Raw genomic sequence first — 18,559 nt, 5'->3', positions numbered from 1 at the left:
CCTAAGCCTTCCCAGTCTAATAGCTTGAACACTTCTTCTAGACATGCACTGAATAGCATTAGAGAGAGTGTGTCTCCTTGCCTGACGCCTTTCTTGATGAGGAATTTTCTCTTTTTCTTGTCGAGAACCAGGGTAGTTGTGGAATCTATGTAGATATTTCCCAATATATTCATGTATGCCTCATGTACTCTTTGATTACGCAATGCCTCCATGACTGCTGGTATCTCCACTGAATCAAATGCGTTTTCAAAATCTACGAAAGCCATATGGAGATATTGATTTTACCTCGCAGATTTCTCGATTGCCTGATTGATGACATGGATGTGTTCCATTGTAAAATATCCCTTCCTGAAGCCAGTTTGTTCTATTGGTTGACTGAAGTCAAGCATTGCCCTGACTCTATTGGGAAATTATCTTGCTGAATATTTTATACAATAAGACGGGCGAAGTAAGTGAATAATATTGTCAGGAACAGCCCTGAAGGTACACATAACGAAGATCTGCCCTCACTCGTCGAGAAAGATTTTTGAGCCAGGGAAAAAGGAAGCAGAAACAAAAGCTTACATCTCTTTCGGATTTCTTTACTACTGCCACTCAAGCAACGTTTCATATACGGTGTCTTTTTGGAGGGATTTGTATATGCAGTGGGGAAAAAATATTAATGAAGAAGGTCCCGATCGGGGGGGGGGGGGGATCCGAAAAGGAAAAATGAAAAAGAACAAAGAAATACATACACGGGCGAGTTATAGCGCGGGCCAGAGATGCTGCCCCATAAAATTCGGCGTCGACGGAAGGACCCCCTAAGGGCACGACATCCCGCCCCCTTGCCCGCCACCTCCTCTCTCACATCTCGCTCACCGTGCGCCTGGAGTATAGCGGAAGGAGGACACAGCTCCCCCAAGTACGTCCTGTTGAGGACAGGCTGCCTTGAAGGCGCCATAAAGGAACTGTCTCTGGCGTCCATTAAAGATGGCCGTTCGGAGGGTTTGGGACCCCAATTTACGAGGAAATTTAGGTGACGATGTGACACCTAGTGTCTGCTGGTCGCTCCCGGACACTTGTTTATGAGGTCCCGCCTGTGAGGCCACCTCTTTGCCTTTTATTGCTTCCTGGTGCTTCTTTTCCAGCTCACGGTTATGGAAAACTCCGCGAACGGCACACCCTGTTGGTCTGCCTATAGGTTGTGCAGTATTGCTCGCTGCAAAATAGTACAAGCAAGAAATGAAGACACTCATTCGATACGTGAGTCGCAATAACGAGAAGTGCTCAGTCCCCAAAGCAAGAGTGAAAGGTGTGCGAGTTTGAAGTTGTCGGGAAATCGTCGGTTGCTGGCGTACGTGCTCGTTTCATCTTTATTTTATTGTTTTAGTTTTATTTATTGCTGGTAGAGCGACTCACTTCAGGGATCAAAGGCTTCCCAAATATGTTAGCGTGGAACGTCGTAAAGAAAGGAGAATTAAAGTATTTGCTGTTTTTTCCACGTTACCTCTTGTGGGGACTCTTTGACGCAATTGCAAGTCCTAGAAGGGTAGGTGCTTCCTTCGGGAGAATGTTCACTTTTCACTTGTTTCTTCTATTCACTTCCTCTTTTTTTCCTACCTCGCAAACACTCGGATAATGCGATTTATTCCCGTCATCATTTACTGGTCCCGGTGGAAGGCTCCAATATACAGGGCCGCTTTAGTAATGTAGGACGAAAAAAAAAAAGGAATACGAAGAAGAAATAAAAGATACACGGACGGCTGAGAAAGATAATATGAGAAAGAGCTTTATTTATCTTATGATTCTTTTCTTACTTCTGGTAGGAGAACTTCCTGGTTAAGCACCAAGGTTAAAGGTGCAAACAAGCAAGCAAGCTTCCAGCAAGCCGTGATACAGTCTTACTAGGTTAGGCATGTTTGCGAAATTCAGCCTCTTTACTGACTTGCCATGTGGCCTTGAGTATCAGTAATGATGATGATTGCAGTAACGGAATGGTGACGGAATGGTGGCGCAGTAGATTGTAATACAAAATTCGTCAGCACCTGAATTGTCAGGATATTTTTCTACAGCCATGCAAAGGCCTTTGCGATGATACTAAAAGAAAGAAAACATTGCAAAATTTAAAGGAAAATTATATTGATCTAGGTAAAAATATATAATGTTGTTTTACGCGATAGAATTTGGCACATTACTATGTCATGCAGAAAAATAAGTTGCGTGCATCCCGCAGAAGACAAATTCCCCATTATCTTTTTTTTAATATGCAACACTTGTTTTACCTAGCGATACGGAATTTATCATTGTTAATAAATGTTATCCCAGATATTTCTCTAAATTCTTACGTTAAATTGTTAAACAATTCTGCGACCACACTTGCCCTTCTTGCCCAGCCATCTAACCAACCTATCACTAGGGGCTTCTTTTCCCTTTCCGCGCAGTGGGTGAGTGCGCATATTTCACGAACGAGCAGGCAAGCAAAAACAAGATAGTGGTCTTCAGTATGGGAGGATACTGTCATCGCAGTGAGTTCAGAGCTGAAATAATCGCTGAAGTCTGCTGCCCCTTTCTTTTTTTTCTTAGTGTACTTGCTTCTTTTTTAAATATATACATCTACATCTCTACAGCTGTTTGACCAAGCACGTGACCACGCAGGACATTGTCAAGAGCGCGACCGCTGCAAGCGACAATATTTTATTCAAGAAGCTGTGTTTGTGTCTCGTACAGGCAACAGTGAAAGAGGCTGGCCAATGCTGCTATGCATTAAGCTGATGACCACATTCATCTGTTATATTGTAATGATACTACTGAAAAGTGCGCAAAAAGTTATCATGTACCCAACTCCGCAATTTGTACTTGTCGCTTGGCCAGTCTGAACTCGCATTCCTGAAACACGGCTTACATCGGGGCCTAACTGAGACAAAGAGTATCTGAATTTCAATACGGCTCATTCTTCGCGCTCCAATAAATAATTACTTACATAGTTACAGGAAAGGGCGTGAGCGCGAGAAGTAAAAACAAAAGCGAGCAAAGAATGCGTCCAGACGGCAGTAATCTCGGGAAGTAATTACAGTGACTAACAGTGAAGCGGCGCCGTTAATCCGGCACCCGATCGTGGCTTAGGGATTGGAAATGAGAACGTACGTTTCGGAGCGCTGATACTTAAATTTCTAAGTATTAATGACACGGAGAACTGCCGGTGTGCGCGGTGTTGGTCGTTCGTTTTCTTTTTTTTTTTTTCTTCTCTTCGAAATTACTCGGGCGTTAGAGTTATTTCCTTACGCATAAGAACACAGTCCCCGATCCGTTATCACGCTCGATTTATTACGACGGTAAAATACATGTGAATAATATTGCTGCCGCATTGCTTCTACTTACCTAAGTTCCAAGTAAGGCGGACGTCGTTCTGTGCAAGAAAATAATGAAAAAGAAGAAAGAAGTCACTACGCTGCAGAGGAAGCGCGGCTTCCCAAGAAATTCGAAATCATTAATATTTCATACGTATTTTTGTTCACTTGCGTGAAGAGGCTAAATAAGAAGAGCAGTGTAGTGTGGGAGTTTGTTAGCCTATGGAGAGGCAGGAAGGAAAGGAAAGATTGATGCTGAACTGACGTCAGAAACAGACTAAAAATTATTTCTTCCTTTATAAGCTTTCTTTTTTTCTTTCGCTATATATATAAAAAAAGGAGGGGCGGGTTTTTAGGGGCTGGTCTCGTCTCCTATTTTATGGAGAGTGGAGGGCGCGTTCAGAATTCCTTTCTTTAGGCTCCACATTATTAATGAATTGAACGGGCCCGAAGTAAAAACCGACTTCTCCAGAGTACATTTGGCGGACGAGGATGGCCTACGGCAAACGACAGTCGGGCGTCGAGGAATGTTATAAGGCACAGGGCTGCACCGATGTTTTGCTGGATTTCGCAGGGAAGCCCGCAGATGGGCACATAACAAACGGCCATCTTCCGCACGATACTTATCTAAATCTCTTAATGCGGCCTAGCACATTTCGCATGTATGAAAGGGTTTTCAGCGTGCGTACCGGGGCTGCGATTTATGGCTGCCGATGGCAGTTCCATATCTGTACGTGTCTGTGAAAGCAAGTATCTTCTTTTTTATTACGAATTTTGTGCGACCCACTTTCAAACAAAGCAGACGCTTGTATAGCTGATTAAGGGGAGTATGTTTGCAGAGACGTAACTAATAGATTCAAACTTTACTGGGAGGTATTCTTGACGGTAGGCATGTTCATAACAGTAAAATTTCTTCATGTACAGAGAAGCACGTTCTTGAAAAGAACGGAGGTGAAAAAATAGAACGTATATTCTTAGCCATCTTACTCTTTCGCTGAAGAAATGGCTGCTTGGCAGTCGGAAAGCTCTATGCTATGACTTTAAGATGTACTAGAGGCTTAGTTCGCTGTGATGACTGACAGACAACCTTGAAACAAAATCTATGTCCTTGTCGACACCGTGACATCGTTAATCTGTCATTTACTTTGCTCGCATTATTACTTTTCTCCTTGAATAATAACTTATGCTCAAAGTGTCATATATCCCGAAACTTTCGCTTATATTGTTCTTGTTTAGCAGTATACAAATAAAAAATTAGACCCTTGCCGTTTAATACTGCTGTATATCGTCATCTGCCTGTAAGACAGGCGAGTTTCTAGAAGAAGCCCGCTAAATTTTTCAGCTAACACGAGCAGATTTTTTTTAGAGTTCTGCGTAATTATGTGTCCCCTTTATTTATTACAGTCTCGCATATTCTTTTATAGCTGTGAAAATGTAAAGGTAGACCTCTTTATTGCCGGCTATCCCGAAATAGTAAGTACACTGTTCTGGAAAGAACAATAAAAAATGTAGAAATATATCTAGGCACACAATCACAAAACGCAAGCACAGAAATTGTGTCACTGTACGAGATAAGCACCTATCTGCATAAATAGCATACCATAACCGTGAGACGTTCTAGCCCTCTACTGTGCATTTTTAAAAATCTGCTGCAGAGAGCGTGTCTTCTCTTCTTCTTTATTATTATTTTTTTTTTCGCTGTAAGGTACTTCATATTCTAAGACAGCATATCGGATATTTCAGTGGTTGAACTGTTCTGAAAAAAAAAAGAATAAACAGCGCAGCAGTGATAGAGTAAAACTATAGTGATGCTGTTTTGTCGGCGGAACACATTTCATGTCTGGCGGACATCCGGCGCTATGCGGTAACAACTGTTTAACTATCGACTTTGCTTCTCCGAAGTACGTACCTAATGCCGATCGACACTCGATATTCGTTTCGAACAGCGAGAGAAAGAGCAGTTGTTTAAATTGAAGACAAACAGGTCGACACGATAGAGATTACATTGGACATCTACTCCGCTCTAGGGTTAATAGAGACGGAAAGAAAGCCATTAATGGTCGACGTGCGTCAGGAGGCAGAACGAAGGCTTGGCCCCAACTTTCAACCGCTGTGCATTACACGCTTTTAACTGAATAACTGAATGTTTTATACCGCGTTGGCCGAGAAGTCACAGTGGAGCGATCAATAATCCCCACGTCTGCCCCACGCGTTTAAACCAGTCTTCCATGGAGGCATAGTAAGCCTTACTACTGAATAGGAGAGCTGTTGAGGAAGGGCTTGTTGCGTGCAGTGCTGCCTCGGTGGCTGACCCTCCCCTTTGCAGCTCGGACTCCTGACTGAACAGTCCTCGCATCGCGTTGGCGTTGGCTTCAACAAATTGAAGCGAGGTGCATTTGGGCATTAAAAGCAACATTCTGTGTTATCTATTATATGGACTCTCAGCCGACTATGCTAGAACGTTGTCCCCACCGATTATCGGCTCAGAAGACGCTGAAGACACTTTTGTGCTTTCTGAGAAACTGTCGTTTGTACGAGCTCCTTTGTCTCTGTACTGTCCGTTCACGTCACTATACCCCCTCTGTCTCTCTCTTCTTCATCTTCCCCTTCTCCCTTGCCCCAGCATAGGGTAGCCAACCGGACTCTTGGCTGGTTAACCTTCCTACCTTCTTTATATCCCCTCGTCTCTCTCTCTCTCTCGCTCTTCTTTTTTTTTTTCTCGGTGCTGCAATGGGCGCTTTCACATAGTGTTTGAAGAAGTGTACAAAATATTTCTCACGAAGGTAAAATGGTCAACCTTTGTCTCACCCCAAACAACCCACAGTTGCCTTCCCTTTTTCTTGGTTTGATCGATCGAGGCAGCATAGTGAACCTTTGAAGTAGGAAATTTAGACGAGTACCGTTTGTGGACACCCCTTGTGTCGTAGCTTACACGATTTGTTTTGCGTACGTATTTGTGTACGCGATTTGTTTCGTGAGTTTCGTCCGGAAGTGGCAAGGAGAAACAGGGATATTGGCCTCGGCTCAACTTAATTCCCTAGATCGCACAGTATGACTCTAGTTCACTTCAGACTGCAGAACGCCGCTTAACGCGGTCGTTTTTATTGCGATAGCAAATTACACGGATGCTTGATGCGCAAAAAGCCGTTGTCATGCCGTCCCGCTCGACGGTGCATGCGCGACTCGTGCACAGAGGAGAGGGGAAGGGGGGGGGGGGTGAGGGGCGTCTGGAGACGGCGCAGTGCTTCTGGCTGCAATAACCACTCAGCGAAGCAGACGCGGCGCTCAATCGCCTCGGTGGAGAAAAATCGAAACTACGTTCTCGCTTCCGCTGTTGGCATGGACCTTTGTTCGCACGCCAATGTAAGCACGCTAGCATTTCTGCTGAACTGCTGCGTATGCATTGATTTGAGTGGAGCGGGAAGTAAAGTTAACGTTGCCTGATACCCACCGTGGTTGCTTAGTGGCTTCGGCGTTATACGCTACTAAGCATGAGGTCGCGGGATCAAACCCTTGCCGCGGTGGCCGCACTTCGATGAGAACAAAATGTAAAAAAAAGGAGAAACGCCTGCGTATCTTGCGTAGGGTGCACGTTACAGAACTTCAACGGGTCTAAATTAACCCGGAGTCCCACGTCACGGCGTGCCTCATGATGTGGTCCTGGCTTTGACGCGCAAAATGCCTAGAATTGAATTTTTAACGTTATCTTACGCTTTACTTGGCGCTTGGCGCTCACTAACGCCGCAGGTTTACCGTCGGTCTCATCTCGCGTGACATCGAGTTGCGACACCTGTAATGCCACTGACGACGCACGTCATCACGCCAGCTTCCTAGGACGCATGGTAGCTGTTACTTCTGTCCAGCAGCAGTCGCCTTGTGTGCTCCATCACGCCAACGTGTCCCACTCGCGTGTAGATAGAAATCATTCGAGGAGTACAAACTAAACGCTAAACCTTGCTATCTCTTCCAACTGCTTCTGCCATCGGTCGAAACTGCCATATTATTTTCTTAAGGAATTGCCATGTTTTACGTGATGTCTGACGTGACTTTATGCCGTCAGCAATTGGTAAGAACTAGATTGCTGTTCCTCGTCTGAATGGCCAAGCGTGCGTCTACAGTCAAAGTCGCACATATTACAAAGTGTAAATATATATACATATATACTGCTGCATGTGGTTTTAGTTGATAGTTTCAATCTTTCCTGTAAGAAAAATGAAACGCGGCCTGACGGATTGTACCCGACATCTAAATATCGCTACTTCGTAATTACAAAAACTCACCAGAAAACACAAACGAGGTCTTGCCCTCGTTACTTTTTTTCCATGGACAGTGCAGCACTTTGAAATCTGTACGGCTTTGACTTTAGACACACGCATGGACATTGCACCATATTTCATAACTAAACGTTTGGGTGAAATATGCTTGTTGAAGTCTCACTGCTCCACACAGACTCTTCGACGCCGAAGAGAATCTTGCCTTGAGAGCTAACGTTTCGTTCATGGCGTCATCGCGGTACAAAGAGAGCAATTAGACCCTCACCACCGCCCCTCCTTTCATCCGCCCTTGCATTTTGCAGCATACACACGTGACAATGCCTCTCGCAAATTCAGGCCAGAAGGAATTACACGTTCGGCGGCTCAAATGAGAGACGCAGGGTTTAACGCAAGATGCCACTACTGCATTGCAGGTTCCAAGTACGCCGTGCTGCCGACGGGCGAACTGCTCATCCGTGAGACGGACCAGCAGGATGGCTTCCGCACCTACCGCTGCCAGACCCGTCATCGCCTGACCGGCGCCGTGTCGCAGAGCGTGACAGTGGGACAGCTCATACTGACAGGTGAGATGTTCACGAGGTCATCAGATGTAGGTGTTCGCAAGGTACTAGTTTGTGTAGCGGGGTGAAGGGAGTTGGCAAGCTTTATTAATGTGAAAGTATTATACGCCTCACTATGCGAACATCCGGCGTTGTAGTTGGTGGTGTGACCAAATGAGGGTACAAGAAGTAGCCTGACGGCAGCTGTAAGGCCGTTTTGTACGCCGTTCTTATACCAGTGTCCATGCGCTCGGTCTCGCTTTCGTGCTTGACTTGATATGGGAGTGCATACGTGATACGGCTGATGACGCGGGCTTGTACCAGTTTTATGGTTTCGTCCTCAGTGAAGCCATCTTTGCTGCGTGCTACTCTGGCGATGAGTGATGCGATGCTTCTTATTGCGTGATTTATTTTCTCTGAGGCTACCCTTATGCCGTTGTTCTCCAGGACGTGCATACCTAGTAAGCATGATGTCGGGACTCGCTCAATAGCGCAAAGAAATTACTAGCGCTGGGGGTATACAACATCTTTGAGGAGCTAGCAAGCGCCACACTCATAGCGCAGAGGGAGCGCCTCGACAAGACAAGGCATCTGGAGGCAAGACTCTCCGAACTGGACCTGGCAAGCCAACTGGCAACCCTCGACCAGTCAGTGGAGCCCTGTCAGAGGCAACTACCCAGGAATAAACGGCGCATTGATTTGAATAACCGCGCAAACTTTCACCACCACCACCACCTAGCTTCCTATCGTGGACAAAAAACAGCGCGAATTCTCGTACACGGACTGAGATAAATTCTGGAAGCTTCGGGAGTAGAAGACTCCCTCAGATTCCCGACCGACCCTAGAGCAAGGATAGGTTAGGTCTAAGAGGACGTTCGGCGTACAACCTCTAAGGTCTGCACCGACCTTCCTGTTGGGAAAGTGGACAGCAACTTAACCCATCTGTTAGAGGCCAAACAGTCCATTCTTAAAAGATGGAAGTGTCAACGACTTAATCCTAGGCTACGCAAAATGATATCTGAGATTAGCATACACATTTAGAAGTATTGCATAACCCTCTCTAAAGAGCTGTGGGACGAGCTTTGCAATTCCATAGACGGCTAGGTGCGTAAGGGTAGAACTTGGAACTTGCTTAAGCTTCTGATTAACAAGACTAATCAGAAGCATGTCATTGGTAGAACCATACATGAGGCCGCACGAATGACCTCCGAGGATAAGTTAATCCGCACGCTTGCTGATAAATATCTCCCAGTCGGGTAAGGGCGGTCTCATGTACATCTCGATTACCATGGTTAGGCTAATTCCTACATGGATGCGGAGTCTAGCATTGAGGAGATTCGTAGTGCTTTACATGGACTCAATGGTAGATCCGCACCAGGGTCAGACGGTATCTGCAACAAGGCGCTGCGAAATCTGGATGATAAATCAATCGCATACCTCATTGGGGAAATAAATGAAATATGGAGAAATGGAACCGTCCGACTGTCTTGGAAGACTGCTCTCGCAGTACTCATCCCCAAACCTGACAAAACACCTAGCGTTGACAACTTGAGGTCCATCTCGCTTACGTCCTGTGTGGGTAAGGTAGCGGAGCATGCGGTCCTCAATCGACTCTCCCAGTGCTTGGAGAATAACGACATTTAACCCCATGGTATGCTAGGATTCAGAGAGGGCCTATCAACACAGGGTACTATGAAACTGATTAAGCATGAAATCATAGACAACAACTCTAGAAACACACTGGCCGTTTTGGGACTTGATCTTGAAAAGGCCTTCGATAACGTTCTACATTCGCATATCTTAGCGTCGATATCTCGGCTCAATCTGGGTGAGATATTTTACAACTATGTTGAATCGTTACTTGCGGATAGGAAGGCTACCCTCCGGGCGGCCGATCTTGAATCACAACTGCTGGAATTTTGCGAGAGAGGCACGCCACAGGGGGAGTGGTCATTTCCCCCTCTCTATTCAATATAGGCATGGTTGGCCTTAGCAGAAAGCTTCTCGAGATTGAAAGCATCAAACACCATGTATGCTAACAGGAACTCAAAATGCATTGGACGGTGTTCAGTTTATATATGCGAGAGAATGTATTAATTGTGGTAACATGAATTTATTATGTTGTTTCACCAACTGCCTGGTCATTTTACAAGCACTGCGTGCTTAGATTGACCAGCAAATTCACCCTGTACAAAGAAATTTGGATAAATAAATGAATGAATGAATGAAAAAAAAAGATATTCGTAACAATATCACTATGTAATGCGCAGGAGGCAATGATCGTCAGATTGAGGGGCCTTACAGGAGGCCGTAGACACTATCGAAACCTATATCGAACCCACCGGACTCCGATGCTCCCCCTTGAAGTCGGAACTCCTACTGCACAGTCCCCAGAAACATGGCCCAAGGCCCACGGGGTGGACATCGTTAGAAGACAGAGACATCAACCTATATACTAGAAATGGTTGCCGCATACCCAGAGTCGATTCAATCAAGGTCTTGGGCATGATCGTTGAGTCAGGGGGCGCAAATGGCAAGACTTTAGGCACGCTATTTGCTAAAACTGAAAATGCCATTCATCTAGTTCGGAGGATATTAAATCGGCATCATAGACTCAAGAAGGATAACCTCATTCGACTAATGCATGCTTTCGTTCTGTGCCACTTTACATACGTGGCAGCCATGCATGGATGGAAACGGGCCGAGCGGGATAAATTGAATGCAAAGCTTAGGAAGATTACTAAGCTTGTTCTCGGGTCACTTGTATACACTTCTACTTAACGCTTAATGCAGCTTGGAATTCACAATACTCTGGAAGAGATTGCAGAGGCCCAGGAGTGCGCACAGCTAACTCGCCTCACTACTACTAAGGCAGGGAGATCCATCTTACAGAAACTCGGGTATCACCCCGATAGAGTAGCGAAGGAGTTCCCTGACGTTCCTCCGTATATTCGTGGGAACATTACTGTCGCGTCCATACCTAGTAACATGCACCCCGATCATAATCGCGGTAGAAGGAGGGCAAGGGCGGCCAACCTCCTTAGGCAAATACACAGTGATCAGTGACAGGTGAGCTTTGTGGATGCCGCCTCTTGTATGTTACGTCGGGCGTTCACCATCGTCACTGTCGACGGTCGGCAAATAATCACTAATACGGTCTCAGTTCGGACCAGGGACTCGGAAATTGCTGAACAAATGGCTATTGCACTAGCCCTGCTGGCTAGCTCGCGGGATGTTATCTATAGCGACTCAAGGTCTGCAGTTAGGGCATGTGAAGAAGGCACCGTTTCCAAACAGGTCCTCAGACTTCTTCGGGGCAAGGAAATCACACACCACTTTATTTCTCGGTTTCCCGCACATCACATCAGGGTCAGATAGAGGGTGCTCCTCCCAACTTCAACGAGTCGGCTCACGGAGCTGCGCGCGAACTTGCCCACCGCGCTACCCTCGACCAATCGGAAGCTGTCTTCCCAGAGAACAGGGGCACGCCCTCCACCTACAACGAGATTACTAAACACGACTATCTGAGCCGTAGAAACTACATCGTTCCTCATCGATGGCACATAGAGCTCAAGAACAAACGCCCTGTCTTCTACAAACGAATACGTATCCCAATCCGTATCCGAATCCGCCGCTCTTACATACAATGTATCCGGATACACCGATGGTACTTGCCGCGACTGTGGAGTAATAGCCACGTTAGGACGCTTTAGCGCACACGTTAGCTCTGGTGATGTGGCCGGTCACGCTCTATCATCGATAACAGCTCGGCCAGATGGGAGGCGCTTTCCCGCAGCCCTCTTCTGGCTGACCAACTCTGGGCTGTCCAGCAGGCCCACGATGCGGCCGAGAGGTTTGGCCTTCCGGTTCCCACGTGAAAGCGGCCCGCTTTGTAATGACTCACGATGTGCAGGACCTCAATAAAGTTTTACCGCACTATACCATACCATACCATACCATACCACCACCAAAAATAGCCAACGACAAAGAGTAAAAACACGTCAAGGAATACTCGGATTGACGTCAAATTTCTCAGGAGGTTCTTGTAAGCAAAGTAAACTAATGGCTTTGAAAATAAGGTTAGGTAAATTTCGGCCTCAGTGGGAATCGATCCCGGGCATCCGGGTTGCGAAGCGAGCATGTTTCCCCGACACCACGGTCGCTCCACGGTTCTGATTGACTAAATATATGCGTAGTGCGTGCGTCGTTAGAGCGTGGCGGCGCAGCCAATGGGTGGGAGGTGGCACCATGTCGTGAGTGCATAAAATGAGTGTATGAAATAAAAAAGCGTTAATGTCCAACTGAACGCCGCTCAGTGGTCCTTCGAATTGTGAACTCCTGCCGGGCAAGCAAGCGCCTTCCAACGCTTCGTGCGTTTTCATTTCGCCTTACCGAGGTGCAGTTAAAGCTCAAGCGAAAGCATGCATAGGCAAGGAAAGTGCAGAAAAAAAAATCATTTAACCAAAAGGATTATAATGCTTCCGCATTCCCACACGTAAGCAGTCTTGAGCGTCTCGGCCGATTTTCTTTTCTGAGAACTTTCTCAGTCTGTTCCGGACGCGACAGTTCACAGCTAACGAGCAAGAGGCACAAAGCAAATCTTTGGGCCATTAATGGCATTGCAGGCGGTTGCTTTAAGCCACGGTAAACTCAGGATTTTCAGCAGACTTAGGAAAGGCGCTACACGTGTGACGCTGTGGTCGCTTCAGGTGGTAAATAGCGCGCAACACATTATAGAGCTCCAGAAGGGAATACACTTGAACAAAAGAATGTGAGCTCGTTTTTTAAGACCGCCAGGGGAGGACCTTTCTGTTTGTTGGAATGATTTCCGGAGACCTGCGCCTTGCGAAAGTCCGGAATTCTCCCGCGGAGTCACTATGCTATACCTCCAATTATGAACGGGCAATGCGGTTGCTTGCTGCTTCTAGGTAACCATTTAGGCTATTTTTGTTCATATTATCTATACCAACATTTGCTACACAATAAAATTAGCTAATCAATACAGCGCGGGAATTCGTTTAAGACGCTGTCATTCCTTAACTGCTAGATATTGTATTTCAGTTATGTTAATCTTCTCCGTGCAGCTCTTGTTGTGTTCGAGAAAAACGCTCTTATCACGTAGTAAAAATTAAAAAGAAAAGAAATAAAGCAAGAACAGAAGAAGAAATAAAGTTAGTACTGTCATTGAGCTCTTATTATATTGCATTTATTTTCGTGTAGCATAGGCAAGCCCCACAGCCGAGAGTCGCGTCCTGACCTAAAAAGAAACAAAGACACCGCCCAAGTACTGCATAAGGATGGTTAACCAATGAAGCTGGAACGTGTGGCCTCAGTGTGTATCACTGGGTTAATCCCGGTGGTTGACTTGGTAGGCTGCCGGATCCTCTGTACGCAGTTGCTGCTTGCGCTCGGCTGCACGAACCTGTTCGTGTGCCCGGGCTGCAGCAACGGCACTGCGTCGACGAGCTTGTTCCCTGTTCTGCTCACGGCGTTGCTGATCGAAAGCTGCCTGCTCCTCAGGAGTACGTATAACGCGTGGCCTACCCATTACGGAGCCGGAGGGAAGTGCGGCGTGCTCGCTCGGCTGCGATGGAGTACGACGGAGAGAAACGACGTCACTACTGGCACAGTCAATCGCGCGCCTCTCTTTCATTTTCCGCGCATGCGCATGGGGTCGCGCCTGGGGAGTTTTGGGCGTACAGGCAACAGACGGACGGATGGACGAATCGGCTAGCCATATACATCTTCGCTGTAAAAGAAAGTATAAATGCAGTATCAAATAGTATTTTACGACATAGATCTGCGTTTGGTGTTTTGTGATATTTCTTTGCATGCAATCAGCTACTTTTTGTACAGAGCGGCATAAATGCAGGAATTTGTCTTTCATCTTTATTTTTCTAAGTGATCATAATAATTTCATGAAAGTTCCCCATCAGAACAAAACGGAATCAATAAATAATCGGAAATTACATTTCCTGCACCAGATATTGGGATGGTTCAGCCATTGATAAGGTGGAAGCGTGTACATACACGCGGGACTATCATACTTACCCGGCACATGAGTGAAAAGAAACAAGCCCCCCCCCCCCCCCCTCCCGCCCTAGTACGCACGAACGCACACACACTACGAGCGCAGGAACGAGCTATCGTGCAGAGACACACAAACATTCAGACCCGCACACTGCATGTACCTTCCCACCACCTGAACACGAATTCTTTGGCTGTTTCCTTTGAAGCATGCTTCCGTAATGTGCAGACGCCTCCTCGTTTCCGGACTTCCGCTGGTCGGTTGTTTCACAACTTGCCGCTTTATACAAAGCTTGAGGCAACTTCGGGCCGCCGAATAACTACTGTCACAAATCACAGCGGCCTAGCTAGTATTGCGAACCGAGGAAAGAATTGACCGAAAGAGGCAAACGGGAGAAGCAGTACTGCGCCACATTGGCGGAAGGGAGAAAAGACCCATCCGACACGGTTCATGCCATCTGAATATGTTCAATTTAGAGCATGCCGCGAGCGTCAGACGGGTAAAATCACGGAGTTCGGCAAAAGTAGGAAAAGAAAGCGCGAGCGCGCGCATGACGGAGAGATAGTGAGAGGCGGAGGGAGAGATATAGGGTGGGAGCGAGTGAGAAGCAGAAGTCCTGGCGCGTCGACATGTTAACGAGGCGGGCTCGTTCAGGTTTGCGGTGGGTTAGCTCCCGCGGCTGAGCGAAGAACGTCGGGGAGCGACAGCGCGGTTGAGTCTGACGCGCCACGCCGCGCGTACGACTGCGTGCCTGTGTATGCAATGAGTGCGAGCGACAAGTTATCCGCAGTCGAACGACGGTCGGAAGACGCTTGGCGGCGCGGAAGAGAAGCGCGCTGCATAATGTCAAACGCAGAGTCCCTTGCGTCGAAGTGGCGGTTGCGCGGGGGCGAAGAGGGGGAAGCAGCCGAAGCAGCTCGCGCCAGCAGCGGAATCCGAATTAGAATTGTTCGTCGACGGTCCTGACAGGCGCAGCCTGGAGGCGGTCGACCGCAGGGGTGCGTGCCGCAGTTAGAGAGGGAAAAATTTGGTCTCGGCGTTACAAAAGACGGCGAACACGGCGGAGAGCTTGAAGGAAATCTCTCGTGCCTCTTTCGTATTTTTTTTTTTTGCTTTCTTGTCGAATACCTTAGTGTTCTAATGCGAGAATTTAGCTCTGTGCTCCAGCTTAATAGACGCTTTCAAGAAGAGGTACATCGGTAGAGCGTGGGTACTAAGAAGGTAGAGGGGTCCTTCCTGGACGTGTTCATTTGGTTAACTCCGACAGTTGCTTTTCTGCTTTGATGAAAACCGCGCTTGCCGAAGCACTGCTTCTCCGGTAGCGTTCACGACCACACATTTTTGCATTCCAGAGGTTAATGTCTGTGGGTCTGTCGGTGCGTCGCCGACGGCTCCAGGTCAAGTTCGCTGCAGGGCTGCAAACATTTCGCTTCTGGGGGTGCTTTTAGTGAAAGATTTCTTCGTTTACCGCCTTTCGTTGCATTTAATGAGCATATATTGTTTTTTGCGTTTTGTTTATTCTGAAATTCTTTAAAATTCGCCGCGCAGCACCGCAGCTGAAGCACGTCGCTGCGTGACTTTCATAGAAACAGCGCGTTCCGTAGCAGAAAGAAGGTACAAAAACGAATAAAACTGAACATTACTATTTATCAATAATGTCCCTCGTGGAGGTGCGCACGGAGACAACGGGGGAAAAAAAAAGAAGAGCTACGTCTGGCAAAAAAAAAAGAAGACGAAAAAAATAAGCGATCAAAGTTACAGTGAGGCTTTATATAACAGGCGCATATCCATATGTGCACATGACGGTGCACTAAGGCTTAGCAGGCCTTGTACTCAGCCAGGCAGGCCCGCGAGCGTGTGGCAGGTCGTTACCGAGGTGCGCTCCTCGTTAAAATAAAAGCCACTCCCTCGCGTGCGCGGCCGCGGCCGAACGGCGTGCGGCCGCTCAATCCAGGCGTGACGGTGGACGGCGCCGTGCGCGCACCGATGGTTATCGTTGAGCGACAAGGAAGCGACAATTAAAGTGCGAATTCATAACGGCACGCAATCACCTCGGGAGGACGCCAGCAATCAGGCTGTCTTAGACGAAGGTTATAAAGGTGTGAATCAAATAAAAGAGATCCTTAAAAGCGACGAAAAAAAAAACGAACGAAAGTCACAGTGAAAGCGGGAGCGTCTTCGTTTAGTTTTGCCGCTTCGCTTCTTGTTTAAAAAAATAATATTGTTCTCTTAAGCAAGAGCGTGGAGATAGAGGTACAGGCAGAGATTGCACACTTAAACAGCCTTCGGCAGAAGAAACATAATAATGCAAAATGTCTCAGGAGAGGCGAGAGAAAGAGGAAGACATCTCGGGAGAGCGTTATTCAGGATTCTGTTTTGCTTTAATCAGGTGGTTGTGCCCAAAGCATTTAGCAAAGCTTTCCGTGAAAAAGGCGGAAAGGAAACACCCGAAAGAGCAGAAACTGTGTACTCGTCCGGCGTTCCCCGATGGCAATAACAAGAGAATAACGTTGAAAACTCCAAACTTCACTCACTGTTTGCTCTTTTTAGTGCTAGAGGAAGTGGGCGGGGGGGGGGGGGGGGGGAAGAGGAGCCTGCGTTTTCGTCTGAGCCTCGTCGTACGCCTCGCAACTTGCTTGCCTGCTTCGGTCTAGCTCAGCGTGACGCCCCGGCACTGTTTGCTTGACCGGCATTGTCAGCTCTCTTTCTTTTTCTCTCTCTCTCTCTCTCTCTCTCTCTGAGCCTGCGCTGCGACGAGCGGCACGCAGTCAACTCTGTGTGGACGCCGCAAACAACGACGGTTATGAACGCTGCTACCTCCTCTAGGCGTTACGCCCCGAGCCGTTCCCGAAATCGCTGCAACCTTTCTCGCGTTTTCCGCGCCGTGTCTCGAAAGGCACGCGGAGGAGACTTTGCTTCGCTCCGGCACCGCCCGGGGAGGCGAGGAACGAAAATGCAACAACGAAAAGGAAAACGATGCGAATGGGCCGAAGCGGCGACGCCGGAATGTTGATAGCACCGGGCGAACAACCTGTGCAGGCAGGGGAGCCGGGCGAAGTTAGCGCAGGAGGCGCGGGGGGGTGGTATTTATGCATGGCCGCGAAAATGAGCGCTAGCTGCAGCTCGGTCAAGCACGCGGGCCTCATGTTAACTTAATTTCAGAGTCGCCGCGTGCGCTCTTTAACAAAGATGTGTTTCGTTGAAATTCGGAGCACTGCCGCTGCACGGGCTAATCTGGAGGACTTTGCGTCCTCCCGGTAACGTTCACCCTGGTTGGTTAAAAAGGTTGCCTGTGTTTGCGTAGTTGATTAACTCCAGCTGCCCGCTCTTGTTGTTGTAATCGGAGGCAGTGAGCGTTAGCTTTCCCAGTGTCAGGTGCATACACATTTCGTATTCGTGAAAACCTGAAAAAAACGAAAGGATATTTGCAGTTAAAGGAAGATTGAAATTTTAACTTATGTGTGAACGTAATTATTTGCGATTGCTTTGGCAGCCAAGACCCGGTGCAATGGCTGTGGAGTGAGTATTGCTACTCAAGAGGCCTTTGGCCAACAATATGAAAACGCCTCGTATGGGTACAAGTGACTCTCAAAACTCCGCAAACCTGCTGCGTTAAAGAGATGGCAGTGAAAGGAAAAGGGCTGGAGCAGTAGAATTATATTCGTACTGCAGGTGACAGAGTGCACGTGCGTCTAACAATATGACAATATTATGACATGACAATCTACTGTGTAGCAAGTTGTAGATGAACAAGGCTAAAGAAATACGGATGAACCGTAGGAGAGAGACGAGGTGGCATTCATTAGTTTATGGAACGGTATCGTATTTTAGAAAGCTGAATTTGTTGTGGTTAGGATAGAGGATGCGAGGAGCGGCCATGGTGTTACATCGTGAGACGAGCGGGGGATTTCGTTCAAGTACACTTGGTGGGCTGTCAGATTCCCTATAGTGTTACACACAGGAAATAATGGCAGATGAAAAAAAAAAGAGAGATGAAAGCTTTTATTTTTTGTTTGTTGATTTGGTCCTTCCTTTCCTTTATTATTATGTACAGAGATTCGGCTTCAGAGAAGTGCAGTTCAGTGTTGTTTGCTCGGGCGGCTACATGTAAGGGCCAGATGTGTGGCTCGACACCAAGACGGCGAAAGTGAGTTATTGCCGTGAGTGGGGGAGGGGGGGGAGGAAGCTGTGGTTTACAGAGGGCGCATAAGCGTGTTGACTGTGAGTCTGCGCATCTCAGACCCGCAGAAGCTGACTCTTTGTAGTAAAAATTCTACAAGGCCGTATGTGACTTGCGCAGTCGGTGTGGTGTACGAAATTCCACTTAATTGCGGCAGGCTGTATTCTGGCCAGACAGGCCGTTGCATCAATGATAGGGCAAGGTAACACGAG

General features: G+C 47.3%; 1 protein-coding gene across 3 annotated transcripts in view; it reads left to right on the top strand.

Annotated features, from left to right (window-relative positions):
• The window catches only part of LOC126536440 (cell adhesion molecule Dscam1-like), a 549,544-nt gene that overhangs the window by 294,900 nt on the left and 236,085 nt on the right, over window positions 1-18,559 (top strand). For all 3 annotated transcript variants that reach the window (XM_050183398.2, XM_050183399.2, XM_055074012.2), the window contains exon 4: window positions 8,014-8,163. In XM_050183398.2, the coding sequence (XP_050039355.1) occupies window positions 8,014-8,163 (150 nt within the window). The remainder of the gene's footprint in view (window positions 1-8,013; window positions 8,164-18,559) is intronic.

Source organism: Dermacentor andersoni, chromosome 4 (assembly GCF_023375885.2).
Source record: "Dermacentor andersoni chromosome 4, qqDerAnde1_hic_scaffold, whole genome shotgun sequence".
Taxonomy (NCBI): domain Eukaryota; kingdom Metazoa; phylum Arthropoda; class Arachnida; order Ixodida; family Ixodidae; genus Dermacentor; species Dermacentor andersoni.
The sequence above is the reverse complement of the archived record's forward strand: the minus strand, read 5'-3'. Positions and strand labels throughout refer to the sequence as shown.